The sequence below is a fragment of the Rhea pennata genome, chromosome 2, assembly GCF_028389875.1.
Source record: "Rhea pennata isolate bPtePen1 chromosome 2, bPtePen1.pri, whole genome shotgun sequence".
Classification (NCBI taxonomy): domain Eukaryota; kingdom Metazoa; phylum Chordata; class Aves; order Rheiformes; family Rheidae; genus Rhea; species Rhea pennata.
Genome location: NC_084664.1, coordinates 96,355,645 through 96,383,308, shown reverse-complemented (window position 1 = coordinate 96,383,308; position 27,664 = coordinate 96,355,645). Strand labels below are relative to the sequence as shown.

At 38.9% G+C, this 27,664-nt stretch overlaps 2 protein-coding genes across 3 annotated transcripts in view; one reads left to right on the top strand and one right to left on the bottom strand.

Annotated features, from left to right (window-relative positions):
* The first annotated feature begins 4,354 nt into the window (after positions 1 to 4,354).
* Positions 4,355 to 8,995, top strand: LOC134136278 (transmembrane protein 14C-like). The gene is made up of 5 exons (XM_062568055.1): positions 4,355 to 4,409; positions 4,815 to 4,890; positions 5,637 to 5,738; positions 7,893 to 7,977; positions 8,182 to 8,995. Exons 2-5 carry the CDS (start codon positions 4,815 to 4,817, stop codon positions 8,237 to 8,239), a joined length of 321 nt encoding a protein of 106 aa, XP_062424039.1. The 5' UTR covers positions 4,355 to 4,409; the 3' UTR covers positions 8,240 to 8,995.
* A 2,445-nt stretch (positions 8,996 to 11,440) lies between these two features.
* Positions 11,441 to 27,664, bottom strand: part of MAK (male germ cell associated kinase) — a 35,332-nt gene continuing 19,108 nt past the window's right edge. The window contains exons 10-16 of one of the 2 annotated variants that reach the window (XM_062568052.1): positions 26,145 to 26,465; positions 24,769 to 24,959; positions 23,319 to 23,449; positions 21,564 to 21,695; positions 19,723 to 19,797; positions 16,311 to 16,439; positions 11,441 to 13,203 (exon numbers count right to left, since the gene is read on the bottom strand). In XM_062568052.1, the coding sequence (XP_062424036.1) occupies positions 13,049 to 13,203; positions 16,311 to 16,439; positions 19,723 to 19,797; positions 21,564 to 21,695; positions 23,319 to 23,449; positions 24,769 to 24,959; positions 26,145 to 26,465 (1,134 nt within the window). In that variant the 3' untranslated portion in view covers positions 11,441 to 13,048. The remainder of the gene's footprint in view (positions 13,204 to 16,310; positions 16,440 to 19,722; positions 19,798 to 21,563; positions 21,696 to 23,318; positions 23,450 to 24,768; positions 24,960 to 26,144; positions 26,466 to 27,664) is intronic. The other variant, XM_062568054.1, reaches the window with a different exon arrangement.

Below are 27,664 nucleotides of genomic sequence, written 5' to 3'. Positions count from 1 at the left end.
CGATCCTTCTCCACCGAGGGTGAGTCTGCATTGCTACAGACCTTGCTTCTGGTCTCAGGGACCTGGGATTGCTGAAGGCTGGACTTAACCAGTGAAGACCCAGACTAAGAAGTCACTGAGCACCTTTTCCATGTCCTTAGTCACCAAATCCCCTGCTGCATTCAGCAGTGGGCCCACATTTTCCCTAGTCTTCTCTTTTTTTGCTGCTGATGGAGAATGCAGAAGCCTTTCTTGTTGCCGTTCACATCCCTTACCAGATTCCTTCCTTCCATCACTTGTATGTTTCCTTTTTACACCTGAGTTTAGTCAGAAGTGCTTTGTTTGTCCATGCAGACCTCCTGCTGCCTTCAGTTGATTTCCTGCATGTGGGAATGGACCATTATTGAGCTTGGAGGAGGTAATCCTTAAAAACAACCAGCTCTCCTGTTCCCCTGTTCCCTGCAGGGCTGTATCCCACCATGTTCTAAGCAGGTCCCTGAGGAAGCCAGAGTCTGCTCTCCTGAAATCCAGGATTGTGATCCTGTTCTCTGCCCTACTGTGCTTGCAGAATTCTGAACTCCACCCTCTCATGGTCACTGCAGCCAAGGCTGCCCCAGACCTGCACATCCTTGACTAGTCCTCCCTTGTTTGTAAGTATAACGTACAGCAGAGCACCTCTCTTCATTGGCTCCTCATCACCTGTGTTAGGAAGTTGTCAATGCACTCCAGAAACCTTCTGGATTGCTTAAGCCCTACTTAAGGGCCTCCCTCCAGCAGATACAGGGGTGGTTAAAGTCCACCGTGAGGACCAAGGCCTGCGAATGTGAGGCTTCTTCCACCTGTCTGAAGAAGGCCTGGTCTTCTCCTTCTTCCTGATCAGGCAATCTATAGCAGATACCCACTACAACATCACCAATATTATTCTGCCCACTAACTTTGACCGATAAGATCTCAGCTGGCCCCTTACCTGTCCCCAAGCAGAGCTCCACGCATTCCTGCTGCTCTCCCACATAAAAGGCAACTTCCCCTCCTTGCTCTCCTTGTCGGTCCTTCCTAAAGAGCATGCATGCATCCATCACAGCACCCAGTCATATGAGCTATCCCACCATGTCTTGATCATCCCAATGAGATCATAGCCTTGTAACTGCACACAGACCTCTTATTCCTCCAGTTTGCTCCCTGTGCTGCATTCATTAGTGTACAGGCACTTCAAAGAGGCACCCAGTAATACTTATTTCACAGAAATGGTATGAGAGCTTCCCCCATAATATTGACCTGCAGGCGCTTCCTTACTTGTGTACATATGCTTGTTCAGCCCTTCAGCCTTGTTTTGTCATTTTTGAGGTCTCTGTTGTCCACATCAGCCTGCATCCTTTGCCTGCCATCCTTACTAGAATGTTGGTCTTCTCTATTGACCCTAGTTTAAAGCTCTGCTTACCAGGTTGGTCAGCCAGCTGGCAAAATCTAGATGGTCAGGTGGATCTTGCCTCTTCCTAGTAGTCCTTGATTCTCAAAATGTGTCCTGTGGTTGTAAAACCAAAAACCCTGTTGCTGACACCAGCTGTGCAACCAGTTGCAGGGTCTGTCCACTTCTTGTCAAGCTCTTCTTCCTCACTGGCAGGATTGAAGAGATGCCACCTGGGTCCCCAGGCCCTTGACTAGCACCCCAAAAGAGCCAAGCAGTCACTTTTGATATGCTCTAGGTCTCCCCTGGCAGTATCATTGATGCCCATGTGGAAAAAAAAGTTGAGGGTAACAGCCTCAGGGCCAAACACAAACCTTGGCAGTCTCTCCACAGTGTCCCAGATCCAAGCTGTATGCAAGCAGCAAACCTTCCTAGACAAGAAGTCAGGTTGGCATATGAGGACTTCTGTCTCCTGCGGCAGGGAGTCTCCCTCTCAACACTGGTACTGCTGTGCGCTTTGGCTCAGCTGCCAGGTTCTTCGCTGGACACACGTCTCCCAATAAGCCAAACCCATCTCTGCAACCCCAGCACTGATGCCTGTCTGTAGGGGAAGATCTTCAGATGGGGCAGGAGCCATTTTTCTGGTTCCAGAGCTCATAAGCCCTCAGCTTTCACCTTAGCTCACAAGCCTCCAGCTTTCACCTTCATAGGAGTCTCCATTCCCAACCTGACAGATAGACAGACTCTGCCTGCCTCTCCTTTGGTACATACAGTTTGGGATTTGGGCTCCTTTTGTATCTGCAGAGTCTCAGAGAAGATCTTTTCATTATCTCTGATGCTGCACAGTTTCAGTTCCAAATAAGTCCTTCCAGTATTTTGCAATAGATTAACAGTGAGATGACAGTAGCAAAGGCAGATTCCTGCTTATCATTTGCTAAAAGCTCTGGCATGTCTGTGGGTGAAAGAAAAAAAACATCTACTTGGATTGACAGGTCAGCTTTTCAAGAGCATGGAATAGCAAAGTCAGTAGGCAAACACACCGTTTGCCTACTGTCCCAGGACAGTTTCACAGCCTAGGTCATCAAGATCTTCAGGGAATCTACTTTCCTTCTTTTGACACTCACTGCTTCTACTCCTGACCGTAAAGTTTCTGATTGTATGCCTCCATTTTGCTCGTTCAGTCAGATTTGAGATCCTTCCTTCTATTAACCATTTTCTCTCTTGTGGGCAATTCCCTAGTAAGTCTCACCAGGTGAGACTGGTAGCAAAGTCCCAAACTAGTGTTTTATTGTCTAACTACTATTCTCTGAAAGTTCAAACTTGAAAAACTGGTGTGCTCCAAGCAACAGCAATTCTTGTCTAAGAGCATCTTGTCTAATTCTTGTCTAAGAGAGTTTTATGACCTTATACCATTAGTACTTGAAATTGTAGTCCAAGATACAGCTAAAAACACATCAGAAAGCTGGTCTAGCAATGCAGTCAAAATGGATTTGCAATCAGAGCATGTAGAAAGCCTCAATTTTCAAATAAATAGTATGTAGAGTCCTCACTTTATGTTACATTAACCTGTTTGTCAAGGGCTTTATCTTCTTTCTCCAAACTGCTGTCTCCTGTTTAGCCCCTACCCATAGGCATGTATCTCTGCATCCTAGATACAGCTGTTGTCTGTGTTACACAGAATAATCTGTCCACAGTTATCATGAAGTGAGGTTTTTTGTGCTTGGGATTTGAAAAACGTTACGCACTTCTAGGAAGCTGGGAAATGACTGAAACATGATCAGTTCTCCCCTGGGACTTGTGTTATAACTTGCACTGGAAGTCACAGCGTGTAGTCAGCTCCCCAAAATCATAGTATTTCAAATCACCCTCAATGAGTCTTGCTCAGGACACAGAGACACTCTCTGCAGAGACTCTGCATGCTTTTGTTCCTGGGCTGGTAACTCTAGGAGAGATCATACAGAACTGTGGCCCCTTGCTATGGATCAGCTTAAACTCTGGGCCAGCTGTGTCCCTGGCCTATTCCAGGGTAAATGAGTAAATGGCTGTATGAAAAAACCTCAGAATATAGGCATTTTATTTTCTTTGGGGAATTAAATAACTATGCAAAATCTCTGCATTCAAGGCATTGAGATTAGGCACACAAAATCTCTTTATCCAATTTCCAGCCAAATACAGATGACACCCTAGCGAAGTAAATGTAAATGCCCTTATCACAGAGTTCATAAGCCTTTCTTTGGGGTTTGCATGAGTATAACAACACAAGATTTTCAGAAGTTGTTTGATGGAGTTGGTTGGCCTTCAGTGATTAAAACCAGTCCGCTTCTCCCTTGCCATATATTTGACCTGAAGGATTGATCTGATATTAAGCCACCCTGATCTCTAAGACTTGATCAGAAAAACAAGCAAAAGGAACCATAGTCAAGATACAGATTCCCTAGTCAAGGAGATTAAAAAAAAAGCTATAACAGATTGAGAAACATGTCCGTAAATGCAAGTGATCAATGAATTGCCAGCAGAAGAAATGGTAAAGTGAAAGAAATGCAGTTGCTTGAGAGTAAAATAGAACCAGATTTCTTTAATTCTCCTGCTTCCAGGAAAAACAATTTACAGGAAGGGTTTCATCCTTGATCCTAGCTGCGGTGGGTATCTGAAGCCTCCCTCGGGGCAAACCCATCGCGGCCGGTGCTCGGCGCGGCTGCAGCCGGGCCCCGGGTCGGCGGGTCCGCTCGCCCCCGGTGCGCCAGCGTCCAGCCCTTCGCACGCACACGCGGTGCTACCGCCGAGAGCGCCCGCGGCGGCCGCGAGTCGTTCCGCTGACGTGAGAAAAGCGGCATTTTCAGGGGGCAAAACTTTCGGGGCGGGGAGGGGAACGGTGAGCGCGGCCCCGCGGCGGCGGGGAGGCGCTGCGGGAACTCCGGGGAAGGCGCCGCTCGGCCGCTCTGCGGTGCGGCGCTGCCCGGCGGCGCCGCTCGGCCCGCCCAGCGGCACGTGCGGACCGGCGGGCCGAGCGGCGCCGAGCAACAAGGTCAGTGCGGGGGCGCGCGAGCTCGCGCCCCGCCAGCGGCTGCCGCCAGCGGCCCGCGGGAGGGGAGCGCGGGCGCGCGAGCTTCCCCCCCAACCAACGGTCGCCCGCTAACGGCTCGCGGGGGGGTAGGGGGGGGGAGGCGCGCCAGCACGTTCCCCCCCCCCCCCGCCAACGGTCGCCCACTAACAGATCGCGGGGCGGGGGGAGGGGGAGTGGAGGGGCGTGCGAAGCCGTCCGCCAACAGTTCGGGGAAGGAGGCGGAGGGTGCCGTGGGCCCCGTCGCCAACGGCCGCCCGCTACCGGCTGGCGGGAGCGGGGCCATGGCCGCGCTCCGTGTGGGGGCGGCGGCCCACGGCTCGGCCGCGGTGAGCAGCCTGCTCTGCTTTCGGTTTTTGCTGCCCGCAGATGGAGTATGACTGGCTCGGCTTCGGGTACGCGGCGCTGGTCGCTTCTGGTGGCGTGATTGGCTACGCCAGAGCAGGTAGCGTGCTGAAGAAACGCCCGGCTAATCCGTCTTGTAACTTGGCCTGAGTAACGCGGCCTGCAGTCACGCGTGGTAAAGGGAAAATAAATTTGGGCAATAAGGAAAAGCGGAGGTGACTAGTATTGGTGTGAAAATCGTTTTTAAGGCCCAAGGGGAAGCAATTTTTTGTTTTTAAAAATGCCTTTTAAATGGAGGAGATAAGTTGGCATCAGTGTAAGCAGTGGTTTCGAGTGCTGTATTTATCCCTGTTAATAAAAGCATTCAACTGTCATTGAAACGGATGAAGTTCAGTGAATTCCAGGTCCAGATCACTTTCGACTTAATATCCAGATTCTGTTCTCATGTAATAATAGTGCAATAATCCATTCTATCTGGTGTTAATTTGGCCATTTTTATTACAGATATCTAAGCACTTCTGGAGGACTGTTTAGTGGTCTGACTGATTTCATCCTCCCCTTTAAAAACTTGACTTGGTATTTCCAAAGTAAGCTGATCAGGAAGGTCAGAGTTCAGTTTGCATTTACAAGAAATTCAAATATACAATCTCGACATGCTGCAGAAAGTGGTTCCGGTAAATTACAGTAAATTGTTGTTTTAAATGGTGTTTGATTAAATGCTTTTAAGTATCCTATTTATAAAAAATAGTATTTTTCTTTGTTTTAGACTTTTTATTAATAATGTGACGCTTGCTTTTGTTTGATTTATAGTCTTTCAGTAAACTCTTTTTGTTTCACTTATTCAAGGTAGTGTCCCATCTCTAGCTGCTGGTCTTCTCTTTGGTGGTTTAGCAGGATTAGGTGCTTACCAGCAGTCCAAAGATCCAAAGAATGTGTGGCTTTCTCTTGGTAAGTTTGCTTGGCACTTAGGTACTAAGCATTTATATGGCATGGTAGCCATATAAATAGTAACATTTTTTCTATTATGTTTCAGCCAACTTGTGTGTTTTATTTATATGACTGCTATATAAAGGTAAATGGTGGCAGAGCCTCCTGCCCACAATGAGGAAGTATTAGCATAAGAACATGACACTTGATTCTAAAGCCTAGTTTGTCTTTTTGGAAGCCAGACAGGGAGAAATATATATCTCAGCTGCCAGAGTAGGTACCATGTCACACTAACGTAGGCACATGGAATGCACGCGGAAGATATTTGGTTGTGAAGGAGCATTTTTAGTCTATAGCCGTGGAATAAGCAAGTTTGCAATAGTGAGAACATTGTGACATAGCAGTATATGATTTTATAGGATATTGGTTTCCGCAGGCATCTCAGTAGAGATGTATTTTAGCATATTATACACTGTGGAAGAAATAGTCCTAAGTAGGGAGGAATATATAGTATAAGAGGGAATGATCTGTTTTTCATGTTTCTAAAAGATGGGACAGCAAGTTGTAGGTTTAGCTTGCAGAAAACCTTCAGGTGAAGCATGAGGATAAATTAACGGTAGAAAGTATTACGAAATACTGGCGGAGATTAGCTAGACCTCAGGGAATTTCTGTCACTGCAGGACTCTTATTTTTAATCAGGTTAGACCTGTATCTGTCAGGAGTTGATCTTAGCTTTGGGCACTGGGTTAGCCTAGATGGTCTCTTGAGGTTCCTTCTAGTTCTGTAGCTACGTAGTAGTATTATTAGAATTGTGATACTACAGTATTACAACGATTTAAAACTACATAAAACCAATGGAACTTGATCATATAATATGCTGAAGGGCTTTATGAAATCCCTGCAAAGACTGCAGAGGACCAAGCCATCTTATCAATATGAAATCTAATGTAAAACACAGCTTAGAATGAAACCAAGTTTCTGTTTGTGAATTCTCTCTTCTGGTCTGGTACGTAGTAGGAGTGGCTCCTGCACTGTGTATCTCCTGCACTAGGTTTCAGGCAGTGTGTTGATAGATAGATAGGCAGCTTCCATATATCTTGATTTGATGCATGTGGACAAAGCAGACTTCTTCAAGGTAGTGCGGTGTCCCAGACTAGCACAATTCTCGTTTCATCCATTCTTCCTTTTCTCTGCTTTGACTTGCAGTTATGACTCCAGCTCATCTTTAGATTAACTACAGTATATCAAGGCTAGAAGTCTGAAAAATAACCTTGACATACCTTTATAATATCTTTTACTCTGTTCCCAAAGCTGATGCAAACAAACCTGAAATTTTGGGAAAAGGCATACACCATTTCCATCTGCCTTTCTTCTTCAAAGAAACAACAATCATGGAAGTTTTATGTGAAATTGATGGGATTTTTTTCCAGTCTTAATTAAATGTGGAGTCATATTTAAAATGTTACCACTTTTTCACCTTGATCCTTCAGATTACTTTCTATTTGCTAATCCATATTCTCAAATGGAGTTATTATAAGTTATTATATTTCTAAACTTAGAGTATTAAACTATTAAAAAAATTCAAAGACACTGTAGGCCAAATTTACTGTTGGCTCTTAATGTTTGATGTTGACATCTTTAGATTGAATGTATATAGGAATGTAGTGTTCAAATCTAATGCAAGTTTTAATTTAGTTCCATCTTTTAGTTCAATGGTCACAGAGAATGTGGAAACACAGTAATATTCATCACCTGCATAATGATTTTTTTACATCATCCCACCTTTCTGGCAGTTTTGAGGCTGTTTGTGTTAAAGGAAATAATCATTCCTGTTCTGCAAATAAGGAGAAGCTTTTGGAGGGTTTTGGTGACTTGCCCAGAGAATTAGGGGTTGTGGGTGGTTAGACAGTGGTCTTAACTCTAGAAGTACTTGTTTCTAATGAGTGATGGTGCATTTTACCAAGGTTGCTGTAAAGCTTGCAACAGCTCTTCTGTTTAACAACAGTAACAAAAGTAAAATGTTCGCATGTTTCCTTGTGGAAACATTTCTGTCTGTAGGTGTTTAATTTTTATTGGCACTGCTAGATGTCCAACACTGTTGTAGTGCTACACTGGTATTTCAGACCTGCTTTCCTGAAATAGCTGTGGCTGGACTTTCTTCTTTTCTTCTTCTAGTGGCATCTGGAACTTTGGCTACAGTTATGGGAATGAGATTTTACAACTCCAGAAAAGCAATGCCTGGGTTAATTGCTGGTGCCAGGTAGTCACACGTCTTTGCTTTAGTCCATATTTTTGAATAAGCTTTTTGTTTAATTTGTATGTGGATTTGTTTAAAAATGTTACATGGTAAGTTCTGTGAAAAATGACATCTTATGTTGAAGTTCAGCTAAATGAAATCATGTCAATGTTTTCTTTTTCCTTTTTGTTTCTTTGTGAGATTTTTAACAAATACTCTGTTCCACAGTTTACTCATGGTTGGACGTCTAGGATTACAGCTCATGGAAAAGCCTCTTAAGCCATAAATCTGCAACAAGTCACTTGAAGATACATTACTGAGAAGCCTGAAAATGCAACTGCCTGAATGTACTACACAAAAGCAAAAAAGAGACTGCTGTCTGTGCATTTTATTTTTCATATCTTTTAATGCATGTAGATTGTGTTTTTAAAGGACAGAAGATGAGAGCCCTTACGTTGTCCAAAATGGTATTTGTCTCAACATCTTCTGCACTGTGAAGCGAGAAAATACAGGAATAGTATTAGTTTAGTTTCTGGTCCTGCAGCTGACTGTAGGCAAAGACCTCTTAGCACTTGCATGCAAACAATTGCAGGATTGAACCTTTAAATATACATTTGGATTTGTCATTCTGAGATTTGTTATATTCTAAAACCAAGATAGAGAATTTGCCGATTTGTCATTAATATTTACTGTTAACAAACGTGCTCATTCTATTAGCTCTTCCTCTAGCATTTATCTGCCAATTTATTCTGTCATCAATTTTGAATCCTCTCAATCAAGGACTTTGTTCGTTCAGCACTGTGTGTTAGAACCTCGCCCCGTAAGACGCAACCATGGAGCAGGCTGTCAAGGTTCTACAGTAATGCGATGAGTGTAAACCCGTTACTTAAAATCGTGAGCAAAAGTGCCCAACTACAGGCCATTTTATAGACTATTGTTCATCAAAGAAATCAAAATATGCTTCATTAGATAATACTAAATTGTAGGCATAGCTCTTGCATTTCATGAGACGTAAAATAAACTAACAGATGATTATTACGAACTTTTGCATTCTACACAGTTGTGTTTTCTTTTCTTTTTCATCTGAATTGACAGGTGCTTTTCCTGCAGAGTATCTGGGTGTGTTTGTGAACACGAATTGTATAGATTTTAATCAGTGTTCAGTCTCTGACTATGGTCAGTGACTTTTAAATATAAAAATTGTATGAACGGAGGGAGGAGAAAAAAGAACAAATGCATACAGACCATATATTCAGGCTAGTGTTGCATTAAAATCTAACATTTTTTCCAAGATGAGTGATCTATTTCAGATTTGAAAAATTCTCTGTGAAAGTTTGTTTAAACACTAGCAAGCTCAGTTGTGAGTCTTTGTCCTCAGACAATTCCCCAAGTCCTCTGTTGCCTGAAGCCATCCTAAATGTAAAGCTGCCATGCAGAAAAAATCCTGAGCACTACAGGTAGATAGTAACATATCCCTTTTCTAAGCTCATTTAGCTACATCCCTTTCTGCACAGAACCTCAGCTTCAGTTTTCTCAGCCTTTCTTGTTTGGTGACTCGTACTGGGAGACGGAAGTGATGGGATTGATCCATTACGTCAGTGAGACCCTGGAGCCTCAGCTGCCCGGAGTTCTCTGAACAAGTGGGCTAGTACCTCCGCAGGACGGTGATGCACTCTGTTTCCTTGCAGCCATCTTTCTCCAGTGTCTGTGTTCAGGAGATGGTTTTGGGCTCTGGTCATAGGTGTGTGGAGGGGGGGAAGTGCCTGTCAGGGAGCAGTGGGAGAGGGTTGCCGCATCCGGAAAAGTGAGCCCAGAGCCAGGGGTCAGAGCAAAACACGTAGCGCGGTGGCATCCCAGAGAAGGATGCAGTCCCGTAGTATCCTAGCAAGACACGCAGACCGAGTCTGGTGATGGTAGCCAGGATTAGCCAACAGCACAGTGATTTGCCAGGCAAGTCAGAGTGATGACACAGGGCTGCGATCATGCCAGGAAGTCACATCAGCAGGTTGGGCTCTGGCTTAGCAGGGACGTGACCAGGCATGGGCATAGCTGCAGCGCAGCGTGGGCAAGGCCCTCAGGGTCCTGCAGGGAGCCAGGCCCCTGCTTCTCTCAGCTCTGGTGCGAGCAGTCGGATCCCAGGCCACACAGCTGAGTGTCACAGCTGGCCTGGAGCACAGGCAGTGAAATCTCTTGGGGGGCTGCAGTCAGGGCCCTGAGAATGCCTTCCTGTAGCTGGAGTGTTCAGCTTGCGGTGCTCATCTGTATTCACCCCTGCCTTTCCCCTTCCTGTGTAGGAACAAGGGGGTGTGGGCACAGAAGGACAGATGTTCTTTATAAATCAGCCTTGTAAGCACTCAATTCAGGGCTCTGGACCTAATGCTGGTGGCCAGGTGTCTGAATGCATTTGCTCTAACTTGAAAGAGTTAATAAACCGTGCAAATTAGCATTTAAGACACCTCTCTCTCAGCTGTGGCATGGATTATTTACCTCTTCACATTGCTTTTGGACCAGTTGTCTTTTGTGGAAGTAAAATGCAAACATACGCTCACTTTCTGCAATAAATTGAAGACAGACAAGATAAATCATTTTTCAAATTGTGTAATAGGGCCTCAAATCAGGTAATCTGCAAGTTTGGGCTGCAACTGTCCATCAATGGAATAAAGGCAATGGAAAGCAGGGAATTAGACTAATAAGCATTTAAATTTAGATCAGCATTAAGCCTCACTGCCGTTTTTGTGAATTATAAGTTTGTCTTGTTATTCTGTCATTGGTTTTAACGTCTAATGTGGCTTGGAAAGTTACAGTTTGAAGTCAAAACTGCTGCTAGAACACCTTGTTACTGCTTTTATGTTCTGCAGAAGCAGAAATTCAAACAAAGGGAGGGGAGAAAAGCTTGAGCTTTACATACTTTTTTTTCCCCCTCTGCTTGAAGCTTTATCATCATAAGATAAATTTCTAAAGCATTAGATGGCATCTCTGCTTTAAAAAATCCAATATGTAATCAATGAATCTGAGTTAAAACAACCGTACAAAATCTTTTAGCCTCCTATTATTAGTTGTGAAGCAAGAAAAAATTCTCAATATTGGTCATGTTTTGATTATGGACGAGTCAAGTCTGTCTTGGTTGTGCATGGTCCAAGCAATTTCAACATCCTTCAGCACATCATAAGGACAACATGTTTCTTCTTAGCTATATTTAGTGTAACAAATATTATTTCTCTATTACCTATTTATTTTTCTACTCTAGGTGACTTAGGAAGCAAAGGACAGTGATTATTAGTTAATTCCTTGACCAGAATATGATCTTAAATAAGTCACTGGCATCTTGCTCTCCAGAAGAATGATTTTTTTTTTGCTTGTTTGTTTTTAATCATAAAGCCAGTGCATTTATGAATCAGGATTGTTTTAGAAAGTCTGAGGTTGTCCTTCATTGCTATAATCAATTACTGATATTCTAAAAATAAATAAGATACATTTAATAGCACAAGGACATTTATTAGTACTAAGGGAACATAAAATACTTAAGGCTAGACCAGTGGCAATTGAACTAAACTCTCTAGTGCATTACTGACCAGATGTCCCTATATATATTTCATACAGGATTAAAGTGGCATTTTGTTTAGGGGCAATTTTCATAACAAAATACTAGATTTCTTAGTTCAACTGTTTCAGACTAAATCAACTTCCAGTAAATTATATAACCCATGTATATATGTATAACCTGTATATATACAACCATAGGCAGATTAGATCAACAGCAAGAACTTAGGTTTGTATATGCAGTTAAAAAAGCCATACAAACACTTCTCTGCTTACAACCCTTAAAGTAATCGTTAACAGCTTTATATCTTTAAAAAGTGTACTTATTTTGTACTTTAAAATGGCAGGTTTAGTGTAATTAATAAACCTAAAGCATCTATTCTAAATACAGCTATTAACAGAAATATCCTAGATCAGCATCTTAAAAAAGGTCCTTTGCAGGATATTACTCTAATACTGTAGAAGCCAGGAAATGTGTTGAATGCGCATATAAACATTGAGGCATTGTATATTAGAGTTTCTGTGTGTTTTCAGGGATTTTAGGATAGAAAGCAACCTCTGAAGACCAGCCTGAATTCTTCTCTCACATAATTTATTGGACTTCTATAAGAAGTCTGTAGTTTAGTTTGATGATAACCGAATAAAGGCATTCAGAAGCAAGGGTTTACTGATTAGTTATGCCTTTTTGGCTAATTCATCCTTAAAATGATTATTAGACTAAAGGGATTCAGGCTCTTTAAAACTTCACTGTGACGTTCCTTTGACAAAGGAGATGTAAATTTCCACAGATCTTTGACCAAATGTGAGCATGATTTAATTGTAACTGCAGAATGCAATTTTTTAAACTTAATTGTAACTTGGCCAGGTAAGTGTAGCATTCAGTACTTGTTCAGCTATTTTTCAGTACTGCTTATCATTACAGGCCGAGTTTTTAGATCTTTCTCATGTAGTGTTTGTCTGTGGATTACTTATGTCCTACTGGAAGAAGTAAGTTCTCACAACCTCTACAACCATTCGCACATTATAGACCCTAAATAACTCTTAGGTACAGGTGAGTTCTGAAATCCTTGTTTGACAGCATCATGTCCTTCTCCAAGTCCAGTCTGTGCTTTCACTTTCACCTTTGTAGTAAGGAAGCAGCACATCTCCTGAAAGCTTGGTGCTTGCTCTAATTTCACCCTGTTTCTTGCTGCTTGAGTACCAGAAAGTTGCCAGTGGAGGCCTTGCATAGGGCAAACAACCATAAAAGTTGTTTTTAAGAGTACACTCATACTATGTGAATCTATAGAAAAATGTTAGTGAAATATTTTCATTAAATACTCAGTAGTTTTGGCAAGATGTGTTACACAATACTTTATGAAATCCTACCTTCCAGCCAATATTTTGCATAATATTATGTGAAATATATTTTTTCTTTCATGGGCAATAGAACACAAGGTCTTTTATTATTTTCTAATATTCCATAGGCTAAGGAAAAGTTAGAGCAAATAGGCGTTTTGGGTTTCCAGTGCAGGAGGAGTGAATGCAGCTCACGTAACATCTCTGCAGGATGACATTATCTGTGTCCTCCATATTTGGCCATCCAGTCTGTTCTTCCATGTACTGGCTGAATTGTTGGTGGGCGAGTTAAAATATTCATGTTTTTTGTTGCTGAATTGTAAGTAGTACCTGGTAACTGAGCACGAGCAGCTTTGGTTTTCCAAGAATAATCTGAAAGGAACAAGAACACAGAATCAATTACAGTTAAAAAGTATTTCATTGCTTCATAGATCGAAGAACGAGAGCTTAAAGATGACTTGTGAAACTCCAGGATGCTAACAGTCTTACTGTGGTCTCTGGTATGCTGCCTATCCTTGCTTTCAGGTAAGCTTAGTATTTCCAGAAGTTTCTATATCTTGGTAGTAATTTTTATCTCCAGGACATGGGTTTTGCAGCAATCCCTGTTGAAAACACTGAGACTGAAGTTTAGTGAAAAAGCTGACATGAATGTGCACAAGAGAATGTATCTCTTATCACAATACTGCTACAGAAACCAGGTATCCTCTTTATCTCAAATATTTGAAAAAAGTCAGCATTTAACACTAATGTTGATAAATTTGGTAAGGCACAAACAGCCTAGACTGAAGTAAAGCTTCTGGAGACCCTCTCGATCCTTTCGAGATTTTATGCCTTTTATTCCCCTCCTGCTTAGCGGAGAGCAACTAGTATGCGTGCTAGTGAGTCTTCCTCCTCCCAAGTTCCCATTTCTCTCTCGATTTCATAGGATCTCTTGTAAGTCTTCAGTCTTTTTTTTTCCCTTATATTGGCATCCACCTGGTCTCATAAGCATTATTATTAGAGCACTACTGCATTCCTGGCCTTCTTACACCATTTTTTCCCTTTTCCTGCATTTCAGATACTTGCTACTTCATCAAACTTGTTATAACTTAAGTATTTGCACTGCTCCAGTAGTTGGCAGCTGTTGCTTTTCATGTTCATCACCATGTCTTCCATTTTCCCAAGCCTTTAAAGTCAGTCATTTGGCATCCCTTTTATCTAGACTTATGCAACACCTTTTCTTTTTTTTTTAAAGCATTCCCAAAGTATGTCTTGTCCCTTCCATTCCTACTTTCACAGTTTAGCATTCTGTTATTACAGATTACTGATACTTTTTTAAAAATCAGTGTTATGTATAAAATACATAATTCTTCTGTTGCGTCTACATATTCTGTTTCTTATGAAAACCACCTTTTTTTTCAACAGCAGAATCTGTTTGGCAAAGTTCTCAAGGAAATGAAGCTACTGAGGGTTCCATCTCTTTGGAAACTAATATTGTTCCCTTTTATTTTAAGATGGCATTCTTCATATTTCAGCAGCACACAATTCCCATCTGCCTCTCTCTGAACAATGAAGGTCACTTCTCTCAGGACTCAGCACAGCATTTTCCTCAGAAAAATTTACCTTATATACTTCATTACATTATTTAAATTCTGACATTAAAATACTTAATAGAAAAGCAAAGAGAGCAAAAACATATGAGAGCATAGCTTATATCAGAAAGTAAAAAGGTAACAAGAATAGAAATTTACAGTTTGGATAATAGAAAGCAAAGCATCAAAAAAAAATGTTAATATTCAAATAAGGACAGATAGCAGATAAAATCTGCCATTTACTTCATCTTTATCTCTCTAGCTATGCAAATCTGCAGTTTTTAGGCTCCATATGAGGGGTTTAAGAAATAGGATTCTTGCTCCTCTCTGAGACATGAAATAGTCTCTTAATTGACTTCCATCTGCCAACCTTTCTGACTTTGACTACACATTTTTCACTTCTAATTACAGATTAACAATGATTTTATTTCCCTTTGGATCACCATAAGTAATTTCTTTTCATTCTCACTATTCACAGCATTCTAGAGATAGCTGCAAATTTTTTCCTCCTGTGAACTTCTTGATCCACACAGTGTGACAAATCAAAACAAGAGCTGCTGTTCCAGTAATAAGTCAATAAGATAATGAAGTGCAGCTTCAGTCTTCACTAGTGGGTTTCTGACCAGCCCAAGGCTCAGTATATGCATAAAGTTATGATTTTTTTTGTATGCATACAGTTATGCATATCTTTGAATGCATGCTGCCTCCTTCATTCCTCCCCTCTCTCCTCAGAGGTCACTTGCAAGTTCCATAAGAGGGAGCAGACAACTGAAAATAGCAAGTCAGCCAAACAAGCAATGTTCTTAAGCAGGAATGTACCAGACTGGTGTGCCATAGGCCATTTAATTAAACAATTCACTGTTCAGGATCTTTATTATATCCTCTGAAATAACGACAAATGTTCTTGGAGGGTTTACTCACAAACAAGTTTCTCCTGCAAACTCAGCACTTTTGTTAATCTTCTCTAGATCAGAAATGTGTCAGTAAAGAAAGCGCTCAGAATATACATATCTTAATGGAGAGTAGGTAACAGTTACATTCAAATATATTTCACATTGCTTCCAACTGATAACAAAAAAAAAATCTTTTTTCTTTTATGTAATGCACAGCCATGTCATTACTACATCATAGCTGTTCAGAATTGGTCATTTATAGAAAATAAAAACCAAATGAGAATGTAGCAACTTTGAAACTTTCACTTCATAAGCACTGTTTCTTGTGACATTTAAAGGATGGAAGAGTTATGTCATCTCAGTATCCACAGACTTGCACAGCCAACACAGTGAGATGAAGACAAAATGAAAAAGCATCTTGCATAACCACAACATAAGCTGTAGATCACATGGGTCCATCTTTAGATCAAAACAGGACAGCTCCATGCTACAACAGTTACTGTCAATAAAGTTCCTACAAATCTACTGAAATGCAAGATGATTTTAACCTGAATCTATTTGCATATTTACTAACTGGTGACAGTGCCAATTCTTACTGGTTGCATAAATCATGCATTTGTATTTGTGTCAAATTTATATGATCACTTACTATCAAATTGTGAAGTTACATAGTTTTACAGCTCTGTTAAGCCCTTGGCTAATCAAAACCAATTTAGCAAACAGTATAAACCTTCTTGAATAACAAGGAGTTTGTATGTTTATTTTCTCTTTTATCTAACAGTAGGTAGTAGCCTATTGCTTAACAATAGCCTTTTACTTAACAATAACTTCTTTGGGTATCAGGATTACCTCTAGATACCTGCATTTAATTCACTTATATAAAAACCTCAGACATAACTTCTTACAAAGCTTGAGAAAAACCTCATTAAAAACTAATATATCTCTTAGGAGGTGTGGGAAATGAATCTCTCTATTTGCTCCAGATGTGTATAACAGGTAAAGGGATGTTTCTTACCTGAGGCAGATGCACCAAAAGGGGCTAGCTGTATCCGTTGTCCAGCTGATCCAACTTCTTTTTTATGAAAAGAAGGGATATATCCTCCTGGTGGGTTGTAAGCAGCACCACCTACAATGCCAGGATTTCCTGTTGATGTTACAGAGTTTTAATATTTTCAGCTGCACTCAGAAAACCTTGCCTGCTTTTTATAGTCACTTCAAATCATATTTACAGTACCACAAGACTATTAAGTGAGAGTGTTCTTCAAAAACTCCAGCTGTTATCTGCTGACAAGAAGCATATATTCCTTCCTTGCTTTGTGTTAGTCAGACCCTTTAAAGCACCTAACAAACCCTCTAAGTTTATGCTTCAGTAATCTGATGCTGCAATTTAGAAGGCATAGAGAAGCAAAGCAGAAAAAACATTTCATGTGTACTTTTATTAAACTCAGACCTCATAAAAAGGTTTATGCTGAGTTATAGAGAAAGCAATATCTTATGTTTTACTTGCAGATACTTTCTTTACTAGAAGCTAGTTCAAGCATTTCAATATTCAAAAATCAGTAGTAAACAGTAGTCTTATACTGCACATTTTAGGCCTACATCTATCTAAAAATAGATTCAAACTGCTCTTGTGGCAAGTGGTGCATTTCTTGAAGTTGACTTTGCTTGTTCCACAATTAAAGACCTGCTGTGAAAGTCAGACCCAGATCCCCTCTCTCTTGAGCCATGCGTACCATTTTACTGTACCTGGTTTTGGTCCAGATTTTTATTTATAGCAATGCCACCTCGGGCAGGTTGACATAATCACCCTGATTTGGAAGTCAAGAAATATCCTGCATTTACACACAAAATCAGTACTGAAATTATTGTCAAATGGCATTTTTTTTTTCCAATATTTAGATTGTTCCTGCTCCAAGCAAAATTTCTTTTCCTCTCTCTGTCAGTCATAGACAGTGTTAGACTGGGTATGCTGGTGCAATATCCAGAAAAAACCTGTTTTCTCTGGTGCGGCTCCACATTCAGTAGTATTACATTTGTGAACTATAAGTCCATATACAGCTGTTTTAACCAGACCTGTAGCAAATAGAGCATTTTTATCACAATAGCATTCAGGACAGTTTCAATAGTAGGTCTGGTAAAACACATATCTGATTTGACAAAATTTTTCTGTTTCCTAAATCTGTGGCTTCAGAACAATCCCCAAATGCTCCTCTTCACACAAACACACTTACCTCTAGTGATAATTTCAGAACTCAAAGCAGTGGATCTATAAGTTGTAAAATTGGTTATCTACAAATCCCAAATGACTCCTCAGCTAATTACAGCTGTATTGGGTCATATTATGCCTCTCTTTTCACAAGCGGTAATAAAATGTGTTCAGCTGACTCGTTTTTGCCAGTCTCCCCAAACTGATACTTTTATCAATCCTGAGAACAGCTGAGTCTGTATGTGGCTTCCTTGTATCTGATCTGATGTCAGTTCCCAATACGATAAAGAATGACACAGAAGTCCCAATGAAAAATACAGCTTTAATGAAATATTCCAATAAAATGTTACTTCTTAATCTTCTGGTTTTCTTCCTTTTCAGAAGTGTGCCTGAAGAACAAAACAACACAATTTTAGTGTTTCATTCACCTGCCACAAACATACATTCTCCTCTTCCCTTCAATTTTGATACCTGATTATTTCACTGGGAAGTAGTTCATGAGTGTCCTTTGAAGTTCAGCAGTATTCTTCGTAATCCTGAGGTCTGAGAATGAAAACATGACAGGTCTTTACTAATATTACCTCAAAAAGACTACTTCTGCCTGCTTATCTACAGCTCAGCAAAGTTGTCTGTCAAAAATTGCTCAGCCATCTTTTGTCTCCCCTTACCTGTCAATGTCCAACCTTCTTTATGAGCCCTTCTGCAAGAAATAGAAGAAAGCATCCCAGAGGAACAGTCTAGGAGAAACTGAAGGAGTGATCTTTTGCTGGATGGGAACAAGGAAGGAGGGAAAAAAACATGTCAATACAAAACAAAAGAATTAACTCCAAATAAAAATTTAAAATTTATTACAGAGCAAGCCATAACTCATTCCTTACCTCTGACCACTGCTGTACAAAAGAAAGAATTCTCACTAGAATCCCCATCAGGCATCCAGGTGGTTTGGCAGCAGGTGTACAGGTAGATACTGATGGCCATGATGTCAGCAAGCATAAACTTAGCTTAGGCAGTAGCCCCTGCCTCATACAACACACACCTGATTCTTCATAAAGGATGAAGTCATTGAATCATTTGAGGTGAGCAGCAAGTTAAGAAAAAACGATGAATAGTTGCAATGAGGTATATTGCAAAGGCAGTATTTGCCTGAGGTGCCAGAAACTGTGGGAGAGGTGAAACATTCCAGCAGCTTTACAATGCCTGCAGTGACCAGTGTGTTTACATACGAACTAGGCTGCCTGGAAACCTGATTTTCCACCTTTACTCTGTAATTCCACTGAAATCAATGCAATCACAGCACTGTGAAATCAGTGTAATAGATGGAGAATCAGAATTCAATGGTGTAAGTCACAAAACAGTCCTTCAGCAGAGGTGCCTATGCTTCTCCTTTAGCATCAGTCCTTCACCATAATCCAGCAACAGTGCAATTACATGCTCTGGCTTATAATTATGACAATAAAATAATCTCTGCCCTTAGAACAGAACAAGCACCAAGGGTTCAGAACAAAATCAGTTACTTACTGGAACACTCAGATATTCTTTAAAGGAATTTAGTAAGCGCAGGTACTCAATTTCTTCTCTCATATTTCAAAGGATTGTAGTGGTGTAATTTAGGACAGTCCTCAAGTTGGTCTGCGTGTGGGGGCGGGAGAATGACTTCCTCTCCCTAGCTGTAACTGCACATCTTTATTAACAGTTTAATCTTGTGCTCAGTGAAGTTAACGGTGAAGATCCCATTTCCTTTAAAAGGCCAAAATCAACAACTGATGTGATTTGTTTTCAACACAGATAGAGAAGTGTGTTCTGGTTTTGTGAGTATAGAAAGAAAAATAGAGGAGTCCTTAAATACAGGTATTTATTTTACTTGAGTTCATCCAGCTGACACCCCCAAAGAGTAAAATTCTAAGTGGAACCAGTTTTCCATGCTACTTTACCTTGAGATAAGTAAGATTCATTTGTTTCCCTGCTTCTACATGTCACTGGAAGATAGTTGCTAAAGCATAGCTCATTGTTAAGTAGGACTCTCTGTCTTAATTCCTTCAGCCCAGAGAGTCTTGGTCTAAAGCAGTCATAATAAAAAGAGTAAGATTTGACAAAATAGTATTACAATTGAAAATGAAATATGTAACAATTTGGAATCTGTATTATAAGTGCAATTTTAAAAAGAAAATGTAAAATATAAATATGAAAGGTGCAAAACCAAGCTATAATTGCTCTAAATTACCTTTTGGATCCTCTAATTTTTCATTCAACCTTTCTTTGCATGATAGTTTTTCAATTGGTATAATTAAATTCTCTTCTGTAGAGAAGGAAGATGAAAAGAAGAAAAAGATGGAAAGACAGTACTTTAGAAAAACAGGGTGAAGAACTTGGCTAGGTGATGTAAAGAAATGAGGAAAAACAGAACAAGAATTTCACTCCCGTGTTTTCACAAGCAGGAAATGCTATTCTCTAACTAGTTACTTTACAAGGTTCTTTCTAATAATGGAATCCAAATGTAATTTTCCAACAGTGCAGTCACACTGTAGTCACACAAATAAATAAATCACACAAGTTTAAGCACTCAGACATATCTGCCAAGTTAACTGATCATAACCTTGTAATTCTTCATAAGAAAACATTTGGAAGTATTTGTTGTTAACTTATTTCATCTTAGGATAAAGTTGCAGGTAAGGAAAAAAATGAAGGCATTTAAAGAAACCAAATTTAGTTAAATAAATTGTAAACAGCAGTATCATCTTTCAGTCCAATTAATATGAAAAATTAATACATATAACTTGCATGTGCTGCATTCCCTGATTTGTGCCCTAGCTATCCTGCTTTTGCATGCATCTGTCTTAAACGTTGTTGCCTCCCCATTATATGAAAGATCAGCACATCCAATTTAAGATACTGATGGAAATAATGTTAAGTATTTCCAAAATTCAAAAATAGTCTGTTTTGTTTTGTTTTATTTTCTTTAAACATTTTAGCAGATGGCCCAAGTAAGCCATTATGGACAAAAGCTGGATTTTTGACCAACAGACTTCAGATGATTTTCTTTTCAGTCCAGTCCAGTAGGTAGATGCCTAGCCTCTTGATGCATACTTTCGGAAACAGAGCTCCTCACCTTTTTGTGCCTCATTCCTTTTCAAGAGTATTTTATAAACAGATTAATTAATTCTGAGGCATGTAGATACTAGGTACCTGAAACTAAAGAGGTACATATGCTGACTACTTAAGTCTCATCAATTCCATCAAAATTCTAATGGATGCTATAACATTTCCACTTCCTAATTTCTTTTGCATACTTTCAGATGAGCAACCCATACCTCATAGGGAAAAGCAGATTTGATGACAGTGCAGGGTAGCTGCTAAAGCACTGTTAAAAAGGGGTACAGTATCTGCATGTAAGCAAGCCTCCTAAAGTTTGCCTTGTACAAGCATTTTTTTTTAAGTCATGAGTCTGATGTTTTCTTACTGTGAACTCTTAGGTAAGTCATTTAACTTGCTTAAGTCTTAATTTTAACTCTATACAATGTCAATAATGGTATTTTTCACACAAAAAAGTAATACTGAAAGGCATCTTGTTGCAAGCTCATTGCTGAAAATAATGGAATTTTTCATACAGGAAAGTATTTGAGACAAAGTTTTTTAAAAGAAACATTTAGGATGTTAGGTAATAATTCTATTATATGAGCTCATCATCCAATCTCTTGTGTTTGTATGCGGGACTACTGTTTTAGAGTGTCCCACATCACACTAATCAAGCAGTAATGAGGTCACACTAGTTGCTTGGATTAACTGGATATGATAACGGGTCTAAGAGGATTATGGACAAAATTTGTTTGAGCTTTATAATAGGAACTAGTCTGTATACTTTCTGTATGCTTTGAAAGCAAAATAAGTTGCTTACCTTTGAAAACATTGTTATTTTAACAGTATGTAATGAAAATGGAGGAAAAAAAAATAAAGGAGGCATAGAAGATAAGCCTGATAGTATAAGTTAAACTAGAAGGCCTTAACTAAATTAACTGCATAAAGTATGATTTGATACAATGTGACTGATTTTAATTACACCTTTACCTGTACTATTTTTGTTGAAAGACAGTCCTCCTCCAACATGTCCTAGTGGTTTAGAAAACAACTGGTTGCTCCATGTTCCATGAGATCCTTCTTTACTGGCTGCTACTAAAGAGACATTCTTAGGATTTACACCTTAAAAAATAAATTATGCCAAATGCTGTAAGAATCAGTCTCCAAGCATAACAATTCAAAAAATGAAGAACTGAGATCTCTAAAAAAGTAAAACAACACTGAATTATTTGTGGTATAACGTAAACATCATTAATATGAGTCAAAGAACAATGTCAATTGATTAGGTTAGATTTCACAACAGAACTACGAAAACAGGAGACACTTATTTTTAAAATATTTTTTTCTACTTAGTACAGTCACTTAGCTAATATAAAACTATAACCTCATTTCTGATATTTTGACTTTCAAACAGTTAATACAGATCAAATATACTTATGAAATACTGGGCTTCTCAAAGCTGAAAATAAACTATTTTTTCAATGGTTAAGTTTAGAAGTAGGACAAGTTGGTTCTTGCCACTTCAGTATGTTAGGAACATTAAAAGAGTTAATGGGATTACACAGCATGAAAGCAGCTCCCAGATCGAGTGGTGACAGACTAGGAGTAATACTGATAAATAACAAATACGCTCATTGGGTTAAATGCTGATATTAATTATTTTTTTTTTATAACTATGCCTTTCTCATTGAAAAAAATACTAAAAAGAGAGAAGCATTAGAAGCAAGTTTTTTAAAAAAAGATGAGAAATGGAGATTAACTTTCTGTTTGTGTTATTTTTAGATAGAGAAATAGCTTTTGTGGACTTAAGACTTTGAGTTTCCGGGTATCCTATCTGACATTCAAGAAATGACTTTATTCAAAAGTTACAGCTGGCCTGATGAATTCCTGGGAAATTAGTGATACATTCTGGGAAACACATAATAAAACACCTTGCTTAGCAATCCAGAATTCCTCTGTGAGACAGCTAAGTTCTTATATGTGCTTCATAGTAGAAGTTGTAATACTCTTACTGTAATTGCACAAACCATCATATAACGAAAAGATAGTAAGAAACCAAGGAAATCATTCTATTACAGAGTATCCTCAGAAAACTAACGGAAGCGTATGCTCCCTTTTCTTTCTCTTTCTTCCCATTCTTATTCTTAGCAATTACATCACTTTATGTTATTCAACACACAAAATCACTCAGATTTAAACTACATTATCTATTTATTACTAAGGAAAATGACTGTCTAGTGAAGAGAAGCATGTGTACGAATTCCTACCTGTGTGAGTGGACAATGTTTTTACACACTTTCTACCAAGAAAAGCAACTGTGCTTTTCAGAACTTTAAGTCCAAAAAACCCCAAGTCTCTAGATATTGCAAAACTGAGAATTGTGTGCTATAGGCAGTTTCTTCAGTCCTCAGACAACCTTCTAATGGTCAATCCAAATATACTCTGAGGTTCCCAAGAGATCTTAGATTCATATTGCTGAGAGTGTTTTATATGCTAGTGATCATAAGAGTGTCTGTGAACTATTATGCTGTATAAGCAGTGCTGAGCTATCTTTCACCTCTACATAGCCAGGACCTTCTGCATCCATTGTACTGAGCTGTGATCTTGCAAAACATTTAACCCAATCCTTGAAAGATCAGCCAGGTTATGAAAAGTAAAATTATCCAGTGTAAAATCTGAAGTTTTATTATACTGCATGTAGATTGTTTGTGGTTTGTGTTTTACCTAACATACTTTTCCCCTTACCAGGTAGATATCTTGATTGTCTCAGATAGTATTGTTTTGCTGATGTATTTGATATTCCAGAATCACTTCGCATTGGAATCTTATTTTCACCTCCTGGCTGGATACAACATGAAACCTTTGGATCTGGCACACTGAAAAATCAAAATGTTCAGACAATGTAACCAAAAACTTCAACTCAGAATATCACAAGCTGACACTAGCCTGAAGTTCAGTGCTCTTCTCTCATTCCGCCTTCATCAGTAGAATTTATTCCCACTGAAAGTAACAGCCAAATCTCCTACATCATGAGTTTGACTGGGACTTAAAAGGCTGGGTACACTTTTTTTTTTTTTAATTTTAAACTGACTGGTCATGGTGTTCTTTGCTTAAACTGTTTTCCCAATTCATAGAGAAACTGTTGCTAATAATAAACTAAAATGTACAAAAATATATCAGCTGTTAATAATGTTTGCAATGCTACTTTTGAAAGTACAGAAGAAAGCAACTGCTTTACATGTGAAAAAGTGAAAATGATTTCCCCCTCCCCAATTCATATACCCTATATGCTTCCTCAGTTAATAGGAAATAGAGGAAAGTTGAGATGTATTTTAATTTATGAAAATTCTATGAAAAAGCAGGATTGTATCTCACTGAGGTAATTACTGAAATGAATGAAAGTGGAACTCTCTATATGAATGGAGAATTTGACTTTAAATCAAAATTTTAATAAAAAGCAACTAAAGACTTTCAAAAAAAAGTAATAATGCAAGTATATATGGAAAATAGCAAGTCACATCACCATAGTAATAAGTCTGTTTGTTAAATGATCTCTGTGGGACAATAAGATTAGGCAGAAGAATTAAAAAAGCAAAGGTGAGATCACGCCTCAAAAAGAGGGGAAGGCATTCTGAGCAGTTGTCCTCCCATGAATCCCACTTAATTTCTTAAAGAAAGAATGTTTACATTTAGAAGATTTTTTTTCAAAACCAATGAAAAAAAAAAAGCAGACAAAACTGTGTAATCCAAGAAGTACAAGAGAGGCAGTATGCTGTCATCCTTCCACATTTCCTCATGCTGTCAACAAGTTCAAAATAAGTGAGATTCCCTTAGAAAAACTGGGTAGCTTAAGAACTGGCCTACGGAATAAGGGCTAATGTGGGTAAGTGTTGCAAAACTTTCCCTAACTTAGGTGACAGAGGAAATGAAATTAACTTAGTTTCAGTAAAACACACAGGTTTCTTAAAAAAAGACAAAGACCCAGATCTTAAGTGTCTGAAAATAAATTTGATTAAGCTTGGATATTACTGTTGCTATATCATTATCGCACCCAAATATGGTCTCCTGATACAGCTCTTTGCATCCTTGCAGAGCTTCATGGACTTAAATTTTAGCAGATCTGTTTTAATCAATGCATAAATCTACTAGACTTTGTAAACAATGAAAATTGTGATTTTATAGTTACAGGACTTACCTCAAAAGACATTCCTTGTCTTTCTTTTCTTTTAACAGTGCAATGCTAGGCTTCTTTGAATATGACATTCCAAATTCAGTGTCATCCATGTCATCCCAGCTGTCCACAGCCTTTACCAACGTCTGACCCCATCGTCTCCTGCAGCTTTTAAGACCTACTGCAGCATTCTGAGGGCCACTAGCTGCTTGTTTCTAATTTAAATAAGGAAAAAAAAGCTTCAATTCAATTCTCAAAATTTGTGTTTTACATCTAGCTTACTTCCTGAATATGCATGAAGAACTTCAAGAATTTTTCCCCTTGTGTTTTGTACCTATTTTGGTTTGAGTCTAAGAATGATTTTAGATGCAAAACATTACAACATTGAGAGGTATTTTGAGTGTAGCTCAATTGGATTGTCAATCTTAAATGGCTCAAATCTCTCTGAAGTAGTGAAGCTAATGTTCTATTTGCAGGCTCACTTCAGCCCTGAGGCTCTACTGCTGGTATCCTACAGAACCTGTGTTCTTGACTGTGGAAAATAAACTGTCAGGAGTGGGGTAATGTGCTGCAGACCCTTCAGGGCAATCACGTTCAGGGTTTGGAGCGCCAATTGTCATGGTCCCAATGTAGGTACATCTTTTAGAAGTCAGATAAGCTTTTCCTTAACATTCTCTGCCAAAAAAAACCCCAATTAGATTATAAAGCTGCTCTTCCACCTGACTATAGTTTACTTTCCAGCATTTTATGACTATCTGTTATTTTTCACATACTTTATATTGTAGTTCAGTAAGCATAAGTAGAAGGCCAAATGAAGAGCAGCTTTCTATTTTTATTTCAAAATCATTCTAGATACTGTTAACATTTCAAATCAGTTTAATATGCATCTTGCTAAAAATGTTATCTTTAAATTCTGACAGGTTTGGGAATTTAAAGGAAGTGGTGCATTTTGTGTGATTTATAGGTGCTTCTCAGTTTGGAGCTATTTACTAATAGCCAATAGGCGGTAGTGAGAGAACTAATGTCCTAAAAGCCTTAGCCTTCTTGTATGAGGCTAAGGATTTTCTAGCTTTCCATTTGTTTAATTTATACCAACAATATTTTTTAAATTGTTTCTCAAAGATTAATAAATAATAGCTGTTATAACTATGTTACTATATATGTCAGTAAAGGGTATTAGAAATAAACATACATTTTTGTTATAAGCAATCTGTTCTTCTGATATATTGTTATATTTTAATAAATGGTAGTTGTTTATATCTGTAATTAATCTCTAATTATCTATTTGTAATTCCTCTAATAACGAACATGACAATTTTCAGTGGAAGTACTGTTTGTATATAGTAAAAGCTTGCAATAGAATCATCTGTCTAAATTAGCTATTACTGAAAACAACTTACTGGTGATGAGTTTTTATTGAGAGCTGGAAAAAATGGTTGTGCCTGTGGCTGCTGGTATTTTGGTATTTGCTGGTTAGCTGTATTCTGAGGCAACTGAATTTGCTGGAGAGGTGAGTGATCAGCCTTTGACAGGGGCTGCGGCTGTGTTTTGTCAGGTGCAGCAGGTGAAGATAGAGGTTCTAGCTTGGCTACCACTTCCAGTTTGGGTAAAGTTGGCTTTGGCTCTGTTGGCTGAACTGGTTTAAGAGGAGTCTGCTTCTCCAAATATTGTGAAGGTGGTCCTAGGACCTGGCCAACTTGAAAGTAAGGGTACTTCAAAGCCTGGGAAAAAAAGATACAATTATACTTCAAAAAGTTAATTTCGGTAACCACATCAAGGATCTAAGCAGGTTTTTGAAGTGTTTGAGGAAGCGCTACAGCAAAGATGCAAGATGTATGCATAATGAGATCATATGTAAACAGTATGTACAGAAAGCTGTCTGTTCTATACTTTAAGCTCTTCTCATATAATTCAGTAAGATGAATCCACTTGTACAAGTCATACTCTTTTTTCCTCCTTTACTTCTGGGTTTTGTGGGATCTCATTTTTGGGATGTATACTTAAGAGCTAATTCTTATATTTTATGGAAATAGCCAATAAAGAAATATTTGAATAAACGAATAGTTTACTAAATTAAAGAGGATTCTTCATTCCTGCAGTAACATATTTCCATCCAAAAAATGTAATCTCCACCACAATATTAAATCCTCAGGGCTTTATTGCATGCTTCCAAGCCTAACCATCTTTTGGTGATTACTGATTCTTCCTTGCTACTCACAGCCTCCCCTCTTTTTTAAACAAACAAACAAACAAGAAAGTGTGGTGACTGTCATTCAATATTAATGCATAGGTTTTGCAATTAGAATTTGTTAATGATTAAAAATTCTCCTTCATTTTCTTATTACCAATTTTCTCTTTGTTGTTTAACATGTTTAATATACTTTGAAGCATGTTCACTGTGTTTGCTGTTCCTTCATGGTGTTTATTGTTTATTAGGAAACTATAGTGTCTATTTTCTTGCCATGCGTATTTCTTTTTTTTTTTCCTCTGACCTTATGCATCTAGTGGTGGATATGCAAATATGGACATACTGTTCTAACACACTAAATCTTCCTATATCATAATAATACACTATGCTACTCTTGCTGGGTAGAATCCTGCTCTTTGTTAGAGTTCTCAAAGACATTTTTTGCCTCAGCTGCACATGAGAGTTACTGCCTTTGTACACATTTCCATAAATGTACATTAATCTCTCCCTTTTGGCTATGAATTACACAACTGCTGCAGCTGCTTCCTTGACAACTTACTTAGGCAAAACCTGGTTATTTATACAGTATGCCACATGGCCCTTTATGAAAGCAGAGATCTATAGCACTGGACTACAGTTAGACCTCAGTGACTTTAACAATAGAAGTGCTTTATAAAAGTGAAGAGAAATGGTTGCTCTACTTTGTACCATCTGCTTAACCATTTCTGAATC